Source organism: Notolepis coatsorum (assembly GCF_963971535.1).
Source record: "Notolepis coatsorum genome assembly, chromosome: 5".
In the NCBI taxonomy this organism is placed as follows: domain Eukaryota; kingdom Metazoa; phylum Chordata; class Actinopteri; order Aulopiformes; family Paralepididae; genus Notolepis; species Notolepis coatsorum.
In genome coordinates this window covers 94612696-94637813 of record NC_140169.1, presented here as the reverse complement: position 1 = coordinate 94637813, position 25118 = coordinate 94612696, and the positions used below count along the sequence as shown (strand labels likewise).

At 42.5% G+C, this 25118-nt stretch overlaps 1 protein-coding gene across 1 annotated transcript in view; it reads left to right on the top strand.

The window, feature by feature from the left end:
• Nucleotides 1-25118, top strand: part of scara5 (scavenger receptor class A, member 5 (putative)) — a gene marked incomplete at its 3' end in the record, with an annotated part of 446945 nt that overhangs the window by 323132 nt on the left and 98695 nt on the right. The window contains exon 10 of the mRNA XM_084314185.1: nt 4757-4813. Within this exon, the coding sequence (XP_084170311.1) occupies nt 4757-4813 (57 nt within the window). The remainder of the gene's footprint in view (nt 1-4756; nt 4814-25118) is intronic.

Below are 25118 nucleotides of genomic sequence, written 5' to 3'. Positions count from 1 at the left end.
AATGGGTTTCTCACAAAATGCATCAATTCTCTGGGCATGTCAAATTCATCAAATCGACTTGCAAAGTTTTCCCTCAATTTATCAATGAAATCTGTCATTAATTGAGTGACTTTTGGCTTGACTTTACTTGTTGATGACTTGATAAAGATACAAAGTGTGGGAAAGTGGAGCATTCTGTCAGTGAGATCAGATGAGAAAAGAACTAGTTTAGTTTGAAATGCATTATGCATTATTTTTTTTACTTTATGATCAAGTTTCCACACAGCCCAATGCCTGATGCTGCACGGCGGCAGTTTAAACAACAACATTATTATTGTCCCTTACTGTAGTGGCTATTTGTCAACAACAACTAATAAAAACTAAAAAGCCACTGAAGCACCAGGGCAGCGAATCTCACGCAGATCAGGAAGTCCATTGTCCAGACAGCATTTGACAGTTTTGTGGCATTTATTGTCTGTTAATCAAAGAATACAGAAAAATTATGTTTGAAAACTATATGATCTCCTGACGCTGGTAAAAACCATGTACCTTCCCTGATGCCCACTGTGCTATTGCCTCTAATTACCTAAATACACCCAGCTGTGCTTCCCAATTGCCCAGAACCCCTTCAAAGTAAAAGCATTTAGCTGCGACTCATAATAACTTAAATAATATGGCCGTAAACAAATTAATACTACAAAATCACATAACAAATAAATATATTAAATAAATGTAAAAATAGTTAATAGCTCCTACACTTACCTTAGATGCGCCGCGCCTGCTGCATGCATCCCACAACTTCATCTTTTCCATTCAATCATTCCAGATAGGGCCATGGAGAGGCATTGTTGTTATTGACATCATCTTCATCAATGCCATCAGCCCTGGAAACATCGAATCCCTCTGCCATTTCGCGCGGACTGGTTGCATTCATTCATCAGTGGTCTGTTTTGATTTTCACTTCCTGGTTTGCGGAGCTGGAGTCCCGCCCTATCCTGCCTCTGATTGGCCTACCCATAATGTTTTGGCCTAACTTTACCCAATCGTGATTTCACGTGCAGGAAGGAGAGCTCAGAGCGTTCTTTTTCTTCTGTCGTTTGGGTGCATGGCACTGCACATACCGCCACGGCGCCACCTACCTTCCCAGACGATGTTTAACATGCTATTTTACCAGCGCTTTGCGCTTTCTTTTTTTTTTCTCTTTTTTTTGGAAATCTTCAAAAAGGTTTCAAATTGCTTGGCGGGCCGGATCTGGCCCGCGGGCCGCCAGTTGAATAGCCCTGTAGTATACAGTATATACCAAGAATAACTTCAGTACAGCATATTTAGCATATTGTTAAAAGAGCCAAAGCTAGCTTGCGTAAATTAAACATAGACTTACCATCACAAGAGTTGAAGGGTGCGAGATATTCAGCTGTCCACAAGCCATAATCCATTTTTTTTCTTTTTAATCCACTCAAAAAGAAACTCCAGTAACAGTCCATGGGCATGTTGCATCTGTCCCCGTCGTTTAAAAAAGCAGGAATGGAAAGCAACATATGGCATTTACTAGGGATGCACCGGAAATTCGGCCACCGAAAGTTTTCGGCCGAAAATGGCAAAAAATGGCCTTTCGGCTTTCGGCAGAAAGAGTTTTTTTCACCGAAAATATATCACCAAAACAGAAACAACCTAACAACCTTGCGTGTTGTTGTGATGATGTCGTGCTGTCGGGAGTCGCGCTGTTTCTATGTAAACTCTGCGCGCAACGCGTCCAATAAATGCGTCTTTAACATGCTTTTATATCCTTATTTACTATATGCCCGTTGCGGTTAATCACTGAGTGATCTAATATGCATATTATTCGCGTGTTGTTGTGGTGATGTCGCGCTGTCGGGAGTCGCGCTGTTTCTATGTAAACTCTGCGCGCAACGCGTCCAATAAATGCGTCTTTAACATGCTTTTATATCCTTATTTACTATATGCCCGTCGCGGTTAATCACTGAGTGATCTAATATGCATATTATTCAGAGCGAGAGGGGGGGGGGGATTGTGTTTCTCACATTGACGCTGTCTGTCTGTCGCGCGTCTACTGTGCCAAAGTCAAGCGAGCACATTCAGCTGGGGACTAGAAAGGTGCGCTCAGTAGAGCACAGATGTCCGCTGCGGCAGCCAGAGAAAAGATGGAATTAATGTACTGTATGCATTCAGAAGTGCTGAATAAATGTTTTATGGACCCATAATAGTGATTATTTATTATTTAAGTTTAGCCATAATCATATTTTTCCATAATCATAATGTTCCACAACATTGGTAAAAAAAAATCTATTCTATGAATAATTTTCGGCTTTTCGGTTTTCGGCCAACTGTTTTCTATTTTCGGTATCGGTTTCGGCCAAGAATTTCCCATTCGGTGCATCCCTAGCATTTACATGACTGCATCCAGCTAGCATATAGCTTCTTGTTAGCCAAGTAGCCAACACTTCTTACCACCAGCTAGAAAACGACAGAGTATATTGTCTTCCTCTGTCTGTTGATTGTTTCTGAATTGAGATATCAGGCTGATGAGGTTGAAACTCTTTCACTCCAGTGTTCATCTCTCAAAAGGTATTGTTTTGAGGGATTTACCTGCATTTTCGAGGTTGGAATGTTCTGCCTCCATGATCCATGGTAGCTACTAGTACGCTAGCAAACTCTCCGTTCTGTGTGGAGGGAGTGACAACACACCAGTGACCCTGCTTGCTTGGAGTGCTAGAAAGCCACGCCCCCAAAGATCATATTTATGACCATTGATAGGCTAAATTTATTTCCTTGATTAATTTACATTGGCCGCTTGCGCGCAGTGACGCCGAGTCAGTGTGCGTTAAGGACTAGTGCCCAACTTTGGAGGTAGGTAGAGTTCTATGAGAGTGACGTCAATCACAAACGAGAGGGGAGAATAGCATGAACAAACTATATTACATACATGCTATATTAACGTTATTGTGCATTTTAATAGTAATTATTATTCATTTTAAACATGTTTAGTTTATTTTTAGGGCTTCAAAATATCTAAAATAAAAAACACAAGTTCTTCTTCTCCCTCTCTCTCAACCAGAGGGGGCGGCGCCCCAGCGCCCCCTATCTGCCGGCCGCCACTGCGATGGTGGGTGCTAACTTTCTGCTGTAGGGGTTCAATCGTGCTCCTCATCTCTTCATGCGAACCGATGAGATCTCGTTACGAAGCTCAGTTTCTGAAGCTCAACGCACCCGTCTGTGAGGGTTTAGAGCGACCTGTACGTGTCGACACTGATCCTAAAGTACATGGAAATGTGTCATAGTAGCTTAGATAGACTTTGCAGCTGACAGAAAGGTGAAAAATTATTAAACACTGCGTCTGTAGGATCATTTGTCACCACCTCACGGAGCGATTAGGCAAACTCAGGATGTAGAGCAGTTGTCTGGTAATCGGAAGGTTCTCGATTCGATTCCCACTCCTGCCGGGCAGTGTGTCGAAGTGGCCTTGAGCAAGACATTTATCTTTTATTACTGTCTATTTAAAAAATGTCTATGTGTGACGATCAAACCATAAATAAAAAGGCCTATTGGGATTATGAAGAACTGTGATTTGGTGAATGAATGAATGAATGAAAACGTTATTTAACAGATTGCAGAATGGGTACAGTACAGCTCAATACACACAATTGTTAAGGGGATGCAGACCTGAGAAAGACGTTTGTCTTGTTTCTATGTGTTACCTTGACTTTGTCTATTTAGCTAATTTTATGCCTGTCTTTTTTTTTTACTGCTGTAGAGCACTTTGAGCTGCAATTCTTGTATGAAAGGTACTATACAAATGAGGTTTATTATTATTATTATTATTATTATTATTATTATTATTATTATTATTATTATTATTATTATTATTATTAAAAGAGGTGATTATTCTGTTAGAGGAAAAAGTTATCACAGCGGAACATTAAATCAAAAACACTAGACTGAACTTATACATTTCAACTATAAAAACTCTCTCACACACACACAGAGGGAGGGGGGGGGGGTAAATACATTTTGATGTTGCCATCATATTTGGACCAATATCTCCCTGCAATTTACCCTCCCCCCTCCACACACAAACACAAAAGTCCCATCAATCATAATAGCTCTCTTCACAAGCACCTCTCTCCATCCTCCGTAAAGCTTGAGCAGTACAGCTGCGCGTCTGTCTGATGGCCGAACCTGCAGAGCGCACTGGAGTAGATAGAGAAACGATAGGAAATATAGAAATAGATGCGTTGATTAAAGAAAACTAATTTCAATAATATATGCCTTATCCTATGTGCACTGCCAGCCAGTCTTTATGCCAGCTGTCATTTCTGCCTGTCTCCGTCATCAAAACTTGAGACCGAAAGTACTTAGCCACTCCCCTACGACAAAACTATTTTTTTCCACACAGCGTAGGAAATAATACAGGCGGACTATCTAACAATAATTAACATATTTACAAGTCGGAATACGTTTTTGTAAATAAGGAGACAGATAGAGAAGATTTCAAAGCACTCAAAGTTACCAATATCTCAATTTCTACCTATTTCTGAATTACCCAACATTTTGCCATTTTCTGAGGAATCGTGAGCTCCAAGGCAGGCTAGACGGTGCAGTCACAAATGACATGCTGGTGCTCTAGTGCGACATCTAGTGGCTGAATGTTATCTATATATCACCTCTAAGATTAGCCTGCATTTTACAGCATATTTGATATATTATTAACATATTTCTGTCTGTCTGCATGTTTTTTCTCTGTCTGTCTCTTCCCTAGGAGATAGAGGGCTAAGGGGGGAGAAGGGCGATCGAGGTGACCAGGGAGAGAAAACAGGTGAGAAGTGACACCATTGTTTTGTAAAATAATCATTAGAGCCACTGTATTCAACACATACAGGATGTTAGATTTCACTAGAAGAAGAATTAGAGCCACTGTATTCAACACATACAGTCAGTTAGAATGACTAGAAGAATTAGAGCCACTGTATTCAACATATACAGTCAGTTAGAATGACTAGAAGAATTAGAGCCACTGTATTCAACACAGTCAGTTAGAATGACTAGAAGAATTAGAGCCACTGTATTCAACATATACAGTCAGTTAGAATCACTAGAAGAATTAGAGCCACTGTATTCAACAGAGTCAGTTAGAATCACTCGAAGAATTAGAGCCACTGTATTCAACAAGTGGGTCAGTTGGAGTGACCTGCTTGTGCAGAATCCATGTTAAAGGCTGCTTTGATTGATTGATTGATTGAAAAGTTTATTAACAGATTGCAGAATGGGTACAGTACAGTACAGCTCAATACATACAATTGTTAAGGGGATGCAGACCAGAGAAAGACTTTCGTCTTGTTTACATCAGGGTCCCCCATTTTCAATTCATCATAACATATATGACATACATGACATACAGATAGACAGTACTGCTACATCTATACATTTATGACATATCAGATTTGCAAATACAGTACTGTTTGTGATACAAAAGTGTCCAGCAAAGGAGTGTATATACATTTGGCATAGAAACTGTACATTGGAGGAGGTTGGTTGGGTGGGGTTGGGTGGGTTGGGTGAGGGCTGTACATTGGAGGTGGGGGGGGGGGGGGGGGGTTGGGAAGGGGACACACACACATTTTACACTGTACATTGGAATATTGACAAAGCCTTACTTGGTCATTTACTGTACAACTAGGTTAGGACATTTGTAGGGGCCAGTTTCGAATTGCAGTCTCACGTAGGTGTTTTTTGAGAGTGTTTTTGAAGGTGGGTAGTGATTCACATTCCTTTACAGCTTTAGGCAGGGCGTTCCACATTGATGTGGCATAATTGCGAAACGTGTTTAGTCCCTTGTTTGAGCCGAATCTGGGTTTTACATGATTTGTGGAGCTCCCTCTGGTGTTGTGATCGTGGTATTCACTGACCTTTGGGAAGTATTTTGACATGTACATGGGTACCTTGGTCGCGTAGTGTATCTTGTAGACCAGGCCCATTGCAAGTTGCTGTACTCTGTCGTCTACTCTAAGCCATCCTAGGTTGTCAAAGTGGGCAGGGGTGAGGTGGGTTCTAGGAGTCAGGTCAAGTAGTAGTCTGACTAGCTTGTTTTGAGATGTTTGTAATTTGTTTTTTAGTGCCTTTGAGGTGCTTTGGTACCATGAGGTACCATGCTAAAGGAACACAACTAAATAAAGCTGAATTATTGAGCCTAATAATACGTATGTCTACACATATTTACTGTACACCCTGAAATTAATTAAAGTTTGGATGTGTGATGTCATTATGAGGTCACATATCCAGGAATTATGAAATACAGTTCAGTTACATTATGAATATATATACTGTATATATAATGAAATGCCCTTGAGCCCAGTGGTCAACAGTGTCAGACTGTACTTACCGTAGATATGTGTAAACCATCATATTCAATGTTTCTGGCTCTAGAAAACGGCATACATTTAGTTTTTTAACCTCTTAAGCCCTAGCCATATTAAAAAAAATAAATTAAAGTAAATGGAAGATTGCTCCACTTCTACAAGGCCCATTTGCATGTTCTTGGTATCTAGTAGTGATGTTAAGATTCACCGATTCGCATCGGTGCACCGGCATAAACTTTCACGATGCGAGTGCACCGGTGGAATAAGTGCGCATCGGCTAGAATTCAGGTTGAACTTGCGATGCATCTTGTTGTAGCGTCTTTGCATCGGTCAAAACCGATTCATTCATATAATTTCCTCTCATCCACTTCTGTCAGCAGTGCACTGCACACAGCAGATACTATCTTTGCTTCGCTACTACAGAAGGCGAGAGCCGCGTCACAGTTATCAACAAACAGTGGAAGTCGAGGAGACATGAATTGAATTGATCAACTGGCTAACACTAGTAGCCGCTGGCTAACGTTAGACAGTTAGCCGTTCAGCTAACGCTAAACTACAGTATCTAACTAACTAACGTGACTCTGCAACACCAGTTCCATTAGTGAGGAAATGGGGGGGGGGGGGTATATTGACGATGCTTGACAACAGGTTCAAAGATAACTTCACATTTATTGGCAATTTGTTTCTTTATATCGCTTCCTCCAGCCAGGTTCAAACTGTGTTGTTGACTAAATGCCATCATGGTGTGGTTAGCTACGGAGCATCAGAACGCTCAAACTCTCTCGCTCTCGCTCTCGCTCTCGCTCTCTCTCTCTCTCTCTCTACGTTCAATGATTTAAAGTGGCCAAATGTTACAATATAAATACTAACTGGATAGTTGATGATAAACATTTAATTTCATTATCTGAAATATTATAAAATCATTAAGTCTGCTATAAGCCATTATCCCTTTGTGTGTGATTATTATTGTCTCACAGTAGTGTGTACATTGTGTGTGTGTGTGTGTGTGTTTTTAGCTAAAGTGGATAGAAAACACAGTACTGTGCAAAAGTCTTAGGCACCCAATAGTTTTTATATAAATTGTCTTACAGTAGATTATTAAAAATGTTATAATAATATAAGCTGCATATAAGGAATACACAGTGATGGGCAGTAGCTAGCTACAAGTAGCGACGCTACATAGCTTAACTACATTTCTCAGTAGCGTGATGGTAGCGTCGCTACTTTTGAACCAAGTAGCGTTCTCTGTAGTGCAACTATTTTTAGAATCAAGTAGTGACGTAGCGTCAGCAAAACGCTACACGCTACTATCCGGAGAAACAGAAAAAAAAAAAAAAAACTGTAGAAAACCCACTATGATTGGTTGGTTGGTTTAGATATGAGTATGACGACTCACGATTGGGTAAGGTTAGGCCAAAACATTACGGGGAGGCCAATCAGAGGCAGGATAGGGCGGGACATGCCACTCCAGCTCCGCAAACCAGGAAGTAAACAAATCAAAACACAGACCTAGAATGAATGAATGAACCAGTCCGCGCGAAATGGCAGAAGGATTCAATGTTTCCAGGGCTGATGGCATTGATGAAGATGATGTCAATAACAACAATGCCTCTCCAAGGCCCTATCTGGAAAAAATTATGAGTTTGACTGAAAAAACGCCTAAAACATATGTGTTTAGGTGTTTATTGTGTCAGCCAAAAACGAAGCTTCTCTCAACTTCCCACACGGCCAGCACTAACTTGAGAACACATATTCAGGTAAGCTGATGAAAAGCTTTACATAAACATTGTCAACTGTTCCCAAACAGCACACAAGTCAGTGCACTTTTTGTCAACATATTTAACTAACAGATAGCTGCTATCATGTTTCGCTGTGAAAATGAACAATATTATGGGGGTGGAGAAAAGAAAAAACAAACTAACATAAATAATACATACACTAAGAGGGAAAAGATCATCTAGAGCAGTGGTTCTCAACCTGTGGGTCGGGCAGGACCCCCAGGGGGGGTCCCCACATGATTTTGGGGCCATGGAATGTTTTGTGAGTTACATATTTAAATACATTTGGTCATTTAGCTGACGCTTTCATTCAAAGCAACTTACAAATTGTGTACAACAAGTCAGCAGGAGTGGTACATATCTAGCAGCCAAGGATAAGTAGTATTGTTTGTCTAACAGTGTCGAGCTTGAGTGTTATACTCTTGAGTTACTGAGTACATACTGTAGTAGTATAGACATATTAGCATAGTTGGTGGTAGTATAGACATGGTAGCATAATAGTAAAATGCAGTAAGACAGTTATTATTAGTTAAAATTCTGATATTGAAGAAGTGTGTTTTTGGTTGATAAAGTGGGCAGTTTATCCTGTGCTGAAAAGTCTCCATTCCAATAGAGAGAGTATATATTTTGGTGTTTATTTGATTGATTTGGCCTTTTATTTATTACGTTTCCACAGTTCTTTCCTCATACTTTATTAACATTTTGTACATAATACAAGTTCATGTTAAAATGATGACACAAAAAGCCAGACCGAGGGCTTGTTTCAGTTTTCTAATAAACAATCAAACTGAACCTTTTTTTTGCCTGCCTATTTGTTTGGTGGAAACTTGATCATAAAGTAAAAAAATAAAAAAATAAATAGTGCCGATGTAGTTAGCTATTTTTGCCATGTTCTTGTAGTGTAGCTTGCTACATTTATCTGGGGATAGCTTCCATTGTAGTTGAGCTATATTTAATCGAGAGTAACTTGTAGTGTAGCCTACTACATTTTCCAAGTAGCTTGCCCATCACTTACAACCAAATCCTCTGTCATACCATAAAATTGTATCATTATTTTGCATCGTGTTGAATCGCATCGTATCGCCCTGAATCGCATTATGTTGAATCAAATTGTATCGAATTGTATCGTATCTCAACAGGGGTGAATCGTATCGCATCGCCCGGTGCTTCAAATGTATCGTTAATGTATCGTATCATTGGCACCGTATCGAGATGAGCATCGCATCGGCCTCAGTGATGGAGATGCACATCCCTAGTATCTAGGGACATCTATGGAATGTATTCCCAGTGTCAGAAATATTGTGTCTGTTACTAGGCTTGAGTAAATTGTAATGAACCAAAGGTGAATATCTTTTATTTATTTTTTTTGATGGTGAATGCTAACATTGACCAGACGTGAACAATTGCCACTGAACTCATTCAGCACCTTCTTAAGATCATGTGTACAAAATATATAAGCAAATGAATAAAGGGCAGATGATTTACAGGGGTTTTGTAGATCCTCTATTAGAAGACACAACAGCATTAAACGTGTACACAACACTGTTAAACATGTACACAACAGCATTAAACGTGTACACAACAATGTTAAACATGTACACAACAGCATTAAACGTGTACACAACACTGTTAAACATGTACACAACAGCATTAAACGTGTACACAACAGCATGAGCTACAGTCAATGATGAGGCCCACGCAGGTATTTTCCTGGATCATTATTAATGTTGGTACAGAATTTTGCCAATACATTCAATTTTGGCAATACATTTGAATCTAATACAATTTGCAAATAGAATTGTTGACAGAGTCACCTGGGGAGCAACAATAATAGGTTCATGACGACAAGGTCCTTCTTTAGCCTTTAATCTGCGTGGTTTATTTCACATTGCATATGCACCATGAGACCTTCTCTCTCTGAGAGGTAGATGAGGAAGATGGGGAAGAGATAGAGGGGGAGGGAACAATCCCTTATATACCCTCTTACCTGACGTCAGCTACAATAGCTACGTCTCCTTGCGCCTATAGCGCCCTCTTGTGGAACAGTTAAGCAGTTACATGCAATCATATATAACACATAAACTCAACACTCCCACTTATGGATGACGTGTATACTGTACAACTTTTCCAAAAACAACTTTCAAAGAAAAGAATACAGTTAAAAACATCAAAAATAATATGGCAGTCAATATTACATAACGGGCAATATTTTACACACCAAACATGACCTCTGCAAATCTTCTCAATTTTAGTTTGGAGACAGGCTTGGTCATAGCATCTGCAACCATGTCGTCTGTAGGACAGTAAACAAGTGTCATCCTTTCTTCTCTGATGACAGATCTGATGAAGTGATATTTTATATCCACATGTTTACACCTCTGTCGGCACACAGGGTTTCTAGCGAGTGCAATGGTTCCCTGGTTGTCTTCATAAACAACAGTTTTCTTATATACATAGGTATCCATTCATTCGAGCAGTTGTTCTAGGTAAATACATTCCTCTATTGTCATAGCTAGAGCCATGTATTCGGCTTCACAAGTTGATAGTGCCACTGTGGGCTGTTTCTTTGTTTTCCATGAAACCAGTGAGCTGTCTGTACCCAAACTCACACAATACCCTGTGGTACTTCTTCTGTCTGTGGCGTCTGCCGCCCAATCTGCATCACTATAGGCTTGAAGCCCTAAGCCCTCGCTGCTCTTTCTGAAACAAAGCTGTTTATCTGCTGTGCCTTTGAGATAGCGAAAAACATGTTTTGCTGTAATCCAGTGCTCCTCTGTGGGATCAGCAAAATGCTGTGACAATTTACTCACTATAAAACATAGGTCAGGGCGAGTACATGTTGTCAAATAAATGAGGCTACCTACAGCTTCTCTGTAAATTTTTACATCTGTCAATTTCTGAGCATCCTCTTGGTAGCAGGGGCGTCCATTCGGTATGGCAAGGTATGGCACTCGCCATACCTTGGCAAATAAAAATGTAAAAAAAAAAATAATAATAATCTTTTTTTTACAATTTTTTATGTTTATTTAGAATTCGAATGTCAACATTATGAACGAAGCTTCTAACTATTCGGTACAGCCCTAGCATGTTTTGATATTGTCAATTATCTCACTTTTACTAGGTGACTTTTGCTGTGACTAACTGAAATATGCCCCAAAAAAAAGGAAAATGGACATAGGGAAGTTTTTTTTATCAAAGGGCAGCAGAGACAAGTGATACAGGGACACAGGTAAGGTCTGGCTTAGTGATTATAATAGTGCAGTTCAGCATTCAGTAACCCATACTTTTTGTGAATGTGTTTTTGATACTACATTCTGTTGAACACACACCTCAAAACCGTACCTAAGGAAAATTGGCTCAATTGCAAGAAAAGTAATAGACAGTTATGATATTACATTCTGCATAATTCGTATGCAAAATATTGTGGTTCCCTGCTTTAGTCTGTTGACACATTTCTATACTAAAAATGCTTGTGTAGTCCTGTGTCATACCTAAATGTCATATAACTGAATTGTATAGAAACAACTCACCAAAAGTGACTATTGCACAACTGATTTGACAAAAAAATCCACCAAGGGGGGGAAACCCCACCTTCACCCCCCCCCCCCCCCCACCCTACTCGCCATACCTTGCCTTTTAATGAAAGGACGCCACTGCTTGGTAGTCTAGCTTTTGATCACATGGTGTTTCCCTGGTTCTACATTCTTGCATGTCAAAACGTTTCAGGATCTTTTCCACATATCTCTTCTGGGATATTTTTACACAACTGGCAGACTGTTCGAAGTCCATGCCTAGAAAATGTTTTAACCTACCCAGGTCTTTCATTTTGAATCTGGTGGAGAGCATACTTTTCACCTGCTCTAGGTTTCTAGTGTTGTCTGCTGCGATGATTAAATCATCCACTTCTGTATTTAAACATGGGATCCACTTCTGTATTTAAACATGGAATCCACTTCTGTATTTAAACATGGAATACCCTCCTTGATTGAGTAAACCCATTTTCCTCCCACTGTCTGTCTACCCTCTGGTAACTTGGTTAGAGTAAAGGTATGGTTGTCCTCTAGGGACCTCTTCTCTTCATCCATTGCTCTCTCCCATTTCTTGACTCAGGGGACACCATGGCCTCTTTAAAGGTCTGAGGTACTCCACTCACTACTCTGTAGCAGTAATCTATGCTGGTAAGTGTACTGTCATCCTCGTCACTTTCTCTCTGGGCATAGTCTTTCAGATACTTTGGGGGTTTATGTTCCAGAGAGGGATATCTCCCACTGCATGAGGCACGTGACGTCACCCTTGGGTGCTTCCCGTCATCATCCTCTGGGGGTTGCTGACTGTCTGTCTGCATGTCTGTGCTCAGTACACTAGGCTGTGGTGTCTCTCTTTCTTCACACCCTACTCTGGAGTCCAGCTCTGGCTCCTGTGTCTGTGTCTCGTTCTCACATGTTGTCTTTGTGACAAATTTGACTAGCCTGTGTTTTTGCACTTTCCCTTTACCGGGATAGTAGACTAGAAAAGCGGGGCTTCCCTTGTCGTGCCCTACAAAGAGTCCTTTTTCACACCTGGACTCGAGCTTTCCTCTGTCCTGCTGGTAAGCATAACACACTGACCCAAACTTGTGCATTCTGGCTAGATCACATCTTTTTCCTGTCAGTGCTGTATACGGGGTGGTGCCTGTGTGCTTATTAAAACACCGATTTCTGGTGTAAGCGGCTTCTTGTACCGCATAATGCCATAGACTCTTGGATAAGTTACCATCTATTAGCTTGCACCTAGCCATTTCGAAAAGAGTGCGTCCTTCCCTCTCTGCTATCCCGTTCTGGTGCTGGGAGTAAGGACAGGACGTCTCGTGTCTGATCTTATTCCTTCTCAACAGTGATTGGAACTCTCTATTTGTGAACTCTGTTCCGTTATCGGACCTCAAGCATCTTATGTTGCCATAAGGGGCTACATCTGCAAGGAATTTCTCCGTGGCCTGGAATGTGTCACTCTTTGCTTTGAGAAAGTAAACAAACACTGCCCCTGTACACACATCTGTAAAAGACTGTACATATTTAAAGCCACCTATGGACTCATTGCTTACTGGACCGGCTAGATCTGTGTTAACTAGCTCAAGTGGTATCTTAACTTTTTCCGTGGGACTTCTGTTCCTCGTTTGAGTGAACTTTCCCTTTATACACACATCACATTCCTTGTTAGGTTTATGCTTTTAACCGTTAATGTGCATGCCTACTGTCACCACTTGCAGCTTCAGTATATCCTCGTAGTTACAATGACTCATGATCTCATGCCATGTCTGAATATCATGACTGACATTACACATATCATTATCGTTACATTCTGTTTGTAGATAATACATTCTCTTGTACACCTCTATGTTAAATCTTGTACCGTTAGGTTCTACAAGAACATCTTTACCTTCATTGAAGAACACTTTAGCACCGTTTGCAGTAGCAGATTTTACAGAGAATAGTTCTTGTGGGAACGAGGGTATGTAGAGAGCGTTCTTTAACGTCACTTTACACTGGCGCCCATCACTGTTTATGAGGCATACCTGTGCGTCTCCTCTCCCCTGCGCCAACCCGAATGTGCGCTTCCCGTCTGCCAGCTCCATGCTGTGTCTCTCCGGCTCGAAGGTGTTGTCAAAGTTCTTGAATCGGTTCCTGTCGTTGATGATGTGGGACGACGCACCTGTGTCCACGATCAGTCCCTTCCTTTGGACCTGCTGCTGCTGCGTTGACTGGGTGACGTATGTTGTCTAAGTCCTCTCGTCCCGCTGCTCTCCGGGCGTCGTCTCGACTCGCCTCACGTCCACCATTGCCGCCATCTTGTCCACAGCCGCCATCTTGTCCACAGCCGCCATCTTGCACATGCGCGTACCGAGCGCTCTGGTCACGCTTCTTTCTGCACGCTTTGTCTGTGTGCCCCGTGCTTTTACAGAAACTACACCAAACAGTCTTTGTGCAGTTATCTTTCCGGTGACCCTTTTCTCCGCATCGCCAACACGCCAGCTCTGGTCTTCTCTCTTGGTGCCGCCCGGGCCTTCAGTACCCTCTCTCCCGCCTCCTCGGCGACCGGGTGTGTGTCTTCTGAGGCCTCGATGTTCCGCAGCATGGCCTTGAACTCCCCCAGCGACATGTCCGCTGAACCGTGTGTCACCAACAGTGAATGGTTTATACATCTCCGGTAGTCCTCTCATAACCATCGCCATCATTAATCCGTCGCTCTGTGCTTCTCCTGCACTCTTAAGCGCTGTGATGATTTGTTCAGCCCTGATGATGTATTCAGTCACAGTCTCTGTGTGCGCTTTCTTCAGCGTGGTCAGTGTTATATAGAGGGATACGATCTGGGGTCTACCCCTGCCGATGTAGTGTTCTCTCAACACTTTTAGGCTCTCTCTGCCTTTGTCCTTTGTGTCGCGGAATATCAGCCCCAAGCTTGTGTCGTCTAGGAGTGGTGCTACTCGCAGTATGTGTCGGCATTTTGCTTGATATCCTGGGCTTGCGCTTCCGCCGTTACTTCTCCCGTGGGGGCCGTCAAGATCGTTGTCTTCAGTCCCACTCCGTGCATGCAGCACAACATTCGCTCTTCCCAGAGCTCTTGTCTTCTGCCCTTCCGTTAAACGAGGGCCACTTGCTCCTTCCTCTTGTCGCCATCCTCTTTTTGATGGTAGGCGTAGCTTTAGCTCCCGTTAGCCTAGCCTTAGCCATGCGGTGCTCCCGCTGCTAACCTAGCCTATACTTTCAGCTAAACTCGCTACCCTTATTATTTTGCTCTTCCGTGATCTGGGCCCATAACCTGTTGACAGTCACCTGGGGAGCAACAATAATAGGTTCATGACGACAAGGTCCTTCTTTAGCCTTTAATCGGCGTGGTTTATTTCACATTGCATATGCACCATCTCTCTCTGTGAGAGGTAGATGAGGAAGATGGGGAAGAGATCGAGGGGGAGGGAACAATCCCTTATATACCCTCTTACCTGACGTCAGCTACAATAGCTACGTCTCCTTGCGCCTATAGTGCCCTCTTGTGGAACAGTTAAGCAGTTACATGCAATCATATATAACACAAACTCAACAAAAATCTGTTGCAAATAGTTTTCATGTTGCCTGTGGATTCTGTGTGCATGCAGTCCTATGGTTGCATGCTCTTATAGGGAGCTGGTGGGGCATTTATGTATGCAAATTCAGGTGTAGGAGAACACGTGAATCAGTGGCATTCTTCATTCAAGAAAGCGCAGCTGAGAAAACTTTGGCTGTTTAAGATCACATTTTCACAAGTTCATGAAGCCGGCGGGGATCTTTTTTAGATATTTAAGAAGACACTTGTTCTAGAATGAGGTCCAATGTTTGGAGTCTTAATTCATCAGGTCAGGACAACTTTGGAGCCTAGTGGTTCTTCAGCAGATCAGTCCGGCTTCCACCAGACCTAGGTGTTCAGCAGTATGATGGAGGTTTTTGTTAATTTAATGTAATCTACGTGCACAGATGTATGTTATATAGCCTAGTACTATTCTTACTGGATTAAACGTACATTTAAACAATTCATCTTTTGTGGAAGATCAACAACCACCCACGGAACTATGTGTTGGGGATAAGGGTTCCGCACGGACCATATTGTTTGTTACTTTCCTGTCAGCCCACTAACTGTTAGCATAATGTCAACAGAGTTTAACATTAAATAAATGTTTAGCGTCGTCTTTCGACATCCCCACCAGGGGCGGGGCTAGGGGGTGGCTACTTGGGCTTAAGCCCAGAATGTTTTCTGAAAAGCCCAGAATCTACTTAAATTATATATATTTTTTAAAGTATATATATATATCTAATAATATGGTCGATTGTCATTGAGTTTCTTCCATTCAAGATGCAAAAAACTGATAATTTTTCCATCCATACATTTCCGTTTTATACCGTCGTGAATATGAGTATCAAATCAAATTTAGTATTCGGTATTATGTTTCATCATAGATACATGAAGGGGGGGGGGGGGGGGGGCGCCCCTCCGTGCTTTGATCGCAACCAACGGAACACGCCGCACACACACACACCCCAATCAGCATGAAGGAATTTTTGGATCAACGCAATATTGATACCATAGTCCTTACCTTGACCAGGATCTGTCCCGAAAAGAATATTTCAATTATCTGATCGCCATTCCAAGTACTGATGTCGATCAAGGTGCCAACGTAATCCAGCATTGAACATGAACCCGACCCTCGTTGATGCATGCGTTATAAGCGTTTGGCTTGACCGAGTAGTTAGACTCAGGCCGCAGCTCGGCCCAGACACCAAGCCACATCGTTTCAAATAGAGTGCAATAGCGGCCGCAAGGCGTTAGGCGGCGGTATTGGACTTTTGTGATCTCAGACCCATCCCCAGTGATAACACAGGCTGCCGGCATGTTTTTATGAATGGAAATATCGAATAAAAGAAACAAGGATGAAAACCCGACTATACTCTGGTTTTCGGGGGTCTTGGCGCTCAACGTTCGGCGAGTTAACCCTAGATCTTAGATCCTAATATGAAAAACGATGTGATTTAATGTTCTATGTCTTACCTTGACTTTGTCTATTTTGCTGCTATCCATTTTATGCTTTATGTCTGCACTTTATGCATTGCTCTTGATCTGCCAATGTTGTGCTCATTTTATGCCGGTCTTTTTTTTACTTCTGTGAAGCACTTTGAGCTGCAATTCTTGTATGAAAGGTGCTATACAAATACAGTGTATTATTATTATTATTATTATTATTATTATTATTATTATTATTATTATTATTATTATTATTATTATTATTATTATTATTATTATTATTATTATTATTATTATTATTAATTATTATTATTGTTTGCTTCATTAATTAAAGGGTGTGAATTTAAGTGTTCTCTAGTGCCTTTTGTCCGCTTTAAGGTGGTGGTATAAGTTAAAGGTTGTGGTGTCGAAGTAAAAAAAATTCCATGCCCGTTAACGTGGGCACCTATCTGGGCTAGGCCCCGGATCTCCTACAATCCTAAATCCGCCCCTGATCCCCACCTCAGACTCCTATCCTTCTCATGATTATGAATATGTAACGGAACGTAGGCCAATCTCACTAACGTTAGTCGACCCTAAATCAATTAGCAACATGATTCACCGGTACTACTAGCTAGCTGGCTAACTAGCTAACGTTAACTAGCTCCCGTCAAAACCATCGCTGTAATGGATCATACATGATGTGGTGTGCTGTTAGTTATCTGAGAATAATGCTCTATACACGGGGGTAATTAACGTGAGCTAACGTTAGCCCTTCGACGAGTGGTTTGCATGGACACTGGACAGTGTCAAAGAACAAAGAACGTTTAATGTGACTGATCTAGTGAGCTAGAATCAGAATATTCCACCCATCAATAGCTAATGTCAAATATAAATAACGCAATGGCCATACCAACCCGTTCGTTTTGACGGGAGCTAGTTAACGTTAGCTAGTTAGCCAGCTACTGACAGTCTGTAAACAAACTGCACCACGAGCGGGGGCGTTCGAAGGGTGCATTCCAGTTAACATTTCTGACAGGCAGATTCGCAACATACCGTTGGCGCCTACCGTCTGAACGTAATTTTAAAGGGTTTGACACCGCGACATTTTCAAACCGCGGTAAACCGTGAAACCGGTTACCGGCACATGAATGAGGTCTAGAATGAGGTCCAATGTTTGGAGTCTTAATTCATCAGGTCAGGACAACTTTGGAGCCTAGTGGTTCTTCAGCAGATCAGTCCGGCTTCCACCAGACCTAGGTGTTCAGCAGTATGATGGAGGTTTTTGTTAATTTAATGTAATCTACGTGCACAGATGTATGTTATATAGCCTAGTACTATTCTTACTGGATTAAACGTACATTTAAACAATTCATCTTTTGTGGAAGATCAACAACCACCCACGGAACTATGTGTTGGGGATAAGGGTTCCGCACGGACCATATTGTTTGTTACTTTCCTGTCAGCCCACTAACTGTTAGCATAATGTCAACAGAGTTTAACATTAAATAAATGTTTAGCGTCGTCTTTCGACATCCCCACCAGGGGCGGGGCTAGGGGGTGGCTACTTGGGCTTAAGCCCAGAATGTTTTCTGAAAAGCCCAGAATCTACTTAAATTATATATATTTTTTAAAGTATATATATATATCTAATAATATGGTCGATTGTCATTGAGTTTCTTCCATTCAAGATGCAAAAAACTGATAATTTTTCCATCCATACATTTCCGTTTTATACCGTCGTGAATATGAGTATCAAATCAAATTTAGTATTCGGTATTATGTTTCATCATAGATACATGAAGGGGGGGGGGGGGGGGCGCCCCTCCGTGCTTTGATCGCAACCAACGGAACACGCCGCACACACACACACCCCAATCAGCATGAAGGAATTTTTGGATCAACGCAATATTGATACCATAGTCCTTACCTTGACCAGGATCTGTCCCGAAAAGAATATTTCAATTATCTGATCGCCATTCCAAGTACTGATGTCGATCAAGGTGCCAACGTAATCCAGCATTGAACATGAACCCGACCCTCGTTGATGCATGCGTTATAAGCGTTTGGCTTGACCGAGTAGTTAGACTCAGGCCGCAGCTCGGCCCAGACACCAAGCCACATCGTTTCAAATAGAGTGCAATAGCGGCCGCAAGGCGTTAGGCGGCGGTATTGGACTTTTGTGATCTCAGACCCATCCCCAGTGATAACACAGGCTGCCGGCATGTTTTTATGAATGGAAATATCGAATAAAAGAAACAAGGATGAAAACCCGACTATACTCTGGTTTTCGGGGGTCTTGGCGCTCAACGTTCGGCGAGTTAACCCTAGATCTTAGATCCTAATATGAAAAACGATGTGATTTAATGTTCTATGTCTTACCTTGACTTTGTCTATTTTGCTGCTATCCATTTTATGCTTTATGTCTGCACTTTATGCATTGCTCTTGATCTGCCAATGTTGTGCTCATTTTATGCCGGTCTTTTTTTTACTTCTGTGAAGCACTTTGAGCTGCAATTCTTGTATGAAAGGTGCTATACAAATACAGTGTATTATTATTATTATTATTATTATTATTATTATTATTATTATTATTATTATTATTATTATTATTATTATTATTATTATTATTATTATTATTATTATTATTATTATTATTAATTATTATTATTGTTTGCTTCATTAATTAAAGGGTGTGAATTTAAGTGTTCTCTAGTGCCTTTTGTCCGCTTTAAGGTGGTGGTATAAGTTAAAGGTTGTGGTGTCGAAGTAAAAAAAATTCCATGCCCGTTAACGTGGGCACCTATCTGGGCTAGGCCCCGGATCTCCTACAATCCTAAATCCGCCCCTGATCCCCACCTCAGACTCCTATCCTTCTCATGATTATGAATATGTAACGGAACGTAGGCCAATCTCACTAACGTTAGTCGACCCTAAATCAATTAGCAACATGATTCACCGGTACTACTAGCTAGCTGGCTAACTAGCTAACGTTAACTAGCTCCCGTCAAAACCATCGCTGTAATGGATCATACATGATGTGGTGTGCTGTTAGTTATCTGAGAATAATGCTCTATACACGGGGGTAATTAACGTGAGCTAACGTTAGCCCTTCGACGAGTGGTTTGCATGGACACTGGACAGTGTCAAAGAACAAAGAACGTTTAATGTGACTGATCTAGTGAGCTAGAATCAGAATATTCCACCCATCAATAGCTAATGTCAAATATAAATAACGCAATGGCCATACCAACCCGTTCGTTTTGACGGGAGCTAGTTAACGTTAGCTAGTTAGCCAGCTACTGACAGTCTGTAAACAAACTGCACCACGAGCGGGGGCGTTCGAAGGGTGCATTCCAGTTAACATTTCTGACAGGCAGATTCGCAACATACCGTTGGCGCCTACCGTCTGAACGTAATTTTAAAGGGTTTGACACCGCGACATTTTCAAACCGCGGTAAACCGTGAAACCGGTTACCGGCACATGCCTAATCAGGTCTAGACAACGTTTGGAGCGTAGTGGGTGATGGTCACCCCACTCAACCTATTGCGTGCTTCCAGTCTCGAGTTACAAGACTAAACATCCGGCGAGCGTCATTTGACTAGCCGTTCGGACAAATGACCAATAACCCCCGACGGTGAAAATGATTGACCGCCTTTGTAGCCAAGGAGCGTCTGCTCCGAAAGCGATCCCAGACTAGCGCTGACAGTGGGGGAAGGTGACACAAGAAGACGAAGAAGTCCATTGTTTTGACGAGAGCCTTTGAATGAATGGGAGCGGACGGCCATTTTGGATAAGCGTCGGAGCTATGCAGAAATAAAGAAAATTCAGAAAAAGAAAGGAACCAACAACGTGCAGGAGGCGGCGAGGGACGCGGTGCGGAGAGGATGGAAGGTGCCGGAAGGGGAAGGAGAGAGGCCTACGGCCTACGCTGACGCAGAGGATGGAGAGGGCGCCCAGGTGGACCAGAACCGAGAGACGAGGACGAGGAGAGGAGGACGGGAGGAGGAAAGAGAGGACCTGAACCGATTCAAAGCAGATCAACTATGAAGAACGACAAAGGGACACGAGAAAGGGGCATGAAGGGACACCAAGGAGGGACATCCAAGGAAAGATACAAGACAAAATCAACATGGAAGAGTTCCCAATACAAACATACACACGGGGGACCTGGGGATGAGAATAGATGCAACAGAGGAAAGATAACTGAACAGTTACCCCAAGAAGTATAACACTATAACACCAGAATTTAGAATAATTAACACTATGATTTACAATACACACGTTATAGACAAACAATTTGAAATTTATTTTAAAAGGGGACACGCTGATTAGGAAACGTATTGGGGAATAATACACGATGGACTGGTATGAAGGAACTACAGGATTACACGTGACACACAATACAAATGAACATGTGCATTAGAAAGACAAATTCAGAACATTGACCGGGAGCGCTGAGGCTGTCCACAGAACGAATGTTGGACTTATATAGTGCGCACTTCGCCACTAGGGGGAGCCCTCTCACTAGGAGAGCCATTACTCCTCACCCTTCCAACGGGGAACAGAGGGATACGACTAAGATCCTCTAACACCATGGGAGCACCTGGTTAGAATCTGAGTTATGTTAGAATAGCAGTTGCTTAAATGTGCACATGGACATTTGTGAAGGACAAGAATTCAAAATGTTGGACAATAATAGAGGCTTGGAGAATCTCCACTGGTGATATCTCCGTCACTAGGGGGGGGGATTCTCCCTAGGAGAGCTGATTCCCCTCCAAACCGCCAACGGGGGCATCGTTTCTGCGGTAGAGTGGGGTCTTGTATGTTGTGGGGTCGTTGTGCGTGGGGTGAGGTGCTTGGTGACAAGAGAGGTAGCGTGCTTGGAGTACCACCCCTCGCTCCTCTACTGAGCCTGGCCCAATTAAATTCAAGGGACCCGTGTCGCTGAGTGCTCGGCCCCGCGTGGGACGGACCTGGGATGTGGGGCCCTATTTCTAGGGGTGGATGGCGGGAGGGGGGGGGTCCCTCCTATGGGGGTCTGGGTGGCTGAACGCAGCCGTATTATAGTAATTCAAGGGGCCCATGTCTGTATATTGTTATGTTATTGATGTTATTGTAAGTAGTGTTGCACGTCTATAAATGTAATAAATAAATGATAAAAAGACTTCAGGCTATGGAGCCGTTATGTCTTCCAGCTCCTACCTCTCAGCTGGACCCCAAAAACAGGCATCTGGCCCCATTTTTGCCCGATGCATAAGTGGTTAAGGCCATGCTCAAAACCCACCTTTTCGCCATAAAGAATCCTTGAGCTAGTTTTTGTGTTGTAGTCAGGCCACGTGAGCGGATCGGTGCGGCAGAGAAATCCGCTCTTCGCTCTTTAAAGCTTGGTCCGCTCCGCTAATCGCTCATGTTGACCCCGCCCCCAAGTCGCTCTCCGCTCCCTCACCGCTCACCTTGAATCGAGTGCTCCCCGCTCCCCGCGCCAGATCGCTCGGCTTTTTTTAATTTTTTTTTGGAGCATGGTGTAAATTAGCTCAAACTACAACAGTCTACACCCCCTGGGCCCCTTAACAATTGTTTGTATTGAGCAGCATTGTAATTGTACCCATTCTGCAATGTTAAATAACGTTGTTTATCCATTCACTAGCTCTATTAAGCGATGATAGTTAGCCAAGCCACAATGCTATGGTCGCTGCCATTAACGTTAGCATGTAAGCTAACGACAACAACAATGGCGTCGATACTTTTCTAACAGGAGTGAGTGAAGGAGGAGGAGTGAAGCCTGAACAGGATATCACAGGTTCACCCTTCTCAATTCTCATTGGTTGAAAATGGCCTTCATGTTTGTACATCGCCATCTGTTGCTTTGGCATTGTACTACATGTATATTATTACATCAGTGTTAAACCACTGTGTGAGCGTCCCGGAGTGGATTGGAGCGGAGGAGAACTCTCGCTCCGGACTTCGCGCCGACCCATTTTAAAACCCACTCCTCGCTCACGTCAAAACCGCCCGCTCCGCTCCCCGCGCCGCTCACGCTCCGATCCGCTCACATGGCCTGGTTGTAGTATGACAGGTGTATTATGTCTGTCTGTTCTCTGTCTGCCTGGTTGGCCTGCATGTATTTTTTCCTTATTTTTTCCTCTCTTTATGTTTTAAACATTTTCCCGGTCTGCGCCCCTGGCCGATGTAACTATTGGGTGAGGGGCGCAATATAAATACATGTATCATATATCATATCAAGACAACGTTTGGAGCCTAGTGGGTCTTCATCAGATCAAGACAACGCTTGAAGCCTAGTGGTCCTTCTTCTTGGGTTCTTCCTTCTTAACCAATGGTGTTTTCAGCCCGACACCTACCAAGGGATGTGTGTATTTTCCCCCTGTGATCAGTGATACACAGGGAATCAGTCTTTTGCATTTTACAGTACTGCGTAAATAGTATCATAAAGTATTGGTTAGAATGTTCTGAGGTCAGATGACATCATCTAGTGTTCTAGTGAGAGTCCAGGTTCTTCAGTTGGTCTGGTGGTTTCATTAGGCTGTTCTGATGACATCATCAGCTGGAGGCTGTACCTGGAAGGACACACACACACATTTTCACACACACACACACACACACACACACACACACACACACACACACACACACACACACACACACACACACACACACACACACACACACACACACACATGCTCACTCATATGCTGTATACTGTATGCACACATGCATCACACATACACACGTATGCATACACATGCACGTGCACATGTCTCTTGCACAATCTAAACTTCTTAATTTCAACATTGTTATCACACCACACAAACTAAAACCCCTCCCTACCTCCCTCTCCCAAACCATTCCTACAACCATTTTATATATATATATATATATATATATATATATATATATATATATATATATATATACATTTTTTTAATGTATACATTTATTATGTATTATTCTTTTTTTAAGTTTAAATGTCAACATTATCTGGCCATCCTCAGTAAATACTATCTAACTCCTCTGACCTCATCTGATGGGACACACACACACACACACACACACACACACACACACACACACACACACACACACACACACACACACACACACACACACACACACACACACACACACGCACACAAACTAGTAGTCTGAAGTGTAACCAGTAAACACTCTGGGGTCTGCCAAAAGACCAAATTAGGAAATAAACAGTTTTATAGACTCCATCACAACAAGCAGTGCGTTCATATCCAAAAACTGTGGGAAAAAATACTGGCTGAATACACGTTGAACCCCTGAATACACACTGAACCCCTGCATACACACACTGAACCCCTGAATATACACTGGACCCCTGAATACACACACTGAACCGACACTGGACCCCTGAATGCACACACTGAAGCCCTGAATACACACTGAATCCCTGAATACACACACTGAACCCCTAACTACACCCACTGAACCGCTAAATACACACTGGACCCCTGAACACACACTGAACCCCTAACTACACACACTGAACCCCTAAATACACACTGGACCCCTGAATACAGACACAGAACCCCTGAATGCACACACTGAATCCCTGAATAAACACTGAACCCCCAAATACATGTACACTGAACCCCTGAATGCACACACTGAACCCAAATTCCAAAGACGCACAATTGTCATTTCATTATAGACACAGACCAGCGTGGACCTTCAATGACACGCAATTGTCATAATAGATGCAGACAAGCGCGAGCAACGGATCCAATGCGTCTAACATGCTTTGCATCCTCACCATTCCTGTATGTCCACGTTGTGGTAGAAACCTTAATTCAATGACGTGCAATTGTCATTTCATAATAGACACAGACCAGTGCGAGCAACGGGTCCAATGCGTCTAACATGCTTTGCATCCTCGCCATTCCTGTATGTCTATGTTGTGGTAAAAACCTTAACTAACATTAGCTGCTAACACTAACTAAGCTAACTAACGTTAGCCGCTAACGCTAACTAAGCTAAGCTAACATTAGCCACTGATGAAATATGACACATAAATATAGCAGAGACATTCCTCAACAATAAGGGATCTCTCGTCCTGACATACACAAAAGGCCCCAAACCTCTCTCCCTCTCGCCCTCCCTCGCCACTCTCTATCTCTCTCTCTCTGGACATTCTAGTGCCACTTAACCTTCGGGTGAGGGTTATAATTCAAATAAATTACACCAAATGTGTTTACACCAAATGTCACAACAAGCTCACCAGATGGCCACACCACAGATCGTTATCAGTGCACAATCCCCTCTCCCCACAAACTCACCCCAAACTATAACAGAGCAAGGCCAGAACACCACATTAGCCTAGATCGAATAATTCAACTAATTTGACACGAAATGCCACAAATCGCTGAATATATGACTGGCCAAGGCCAGATACAGGTTAAGTACCTCACTCTCCATCGATCACAGATCGTTATT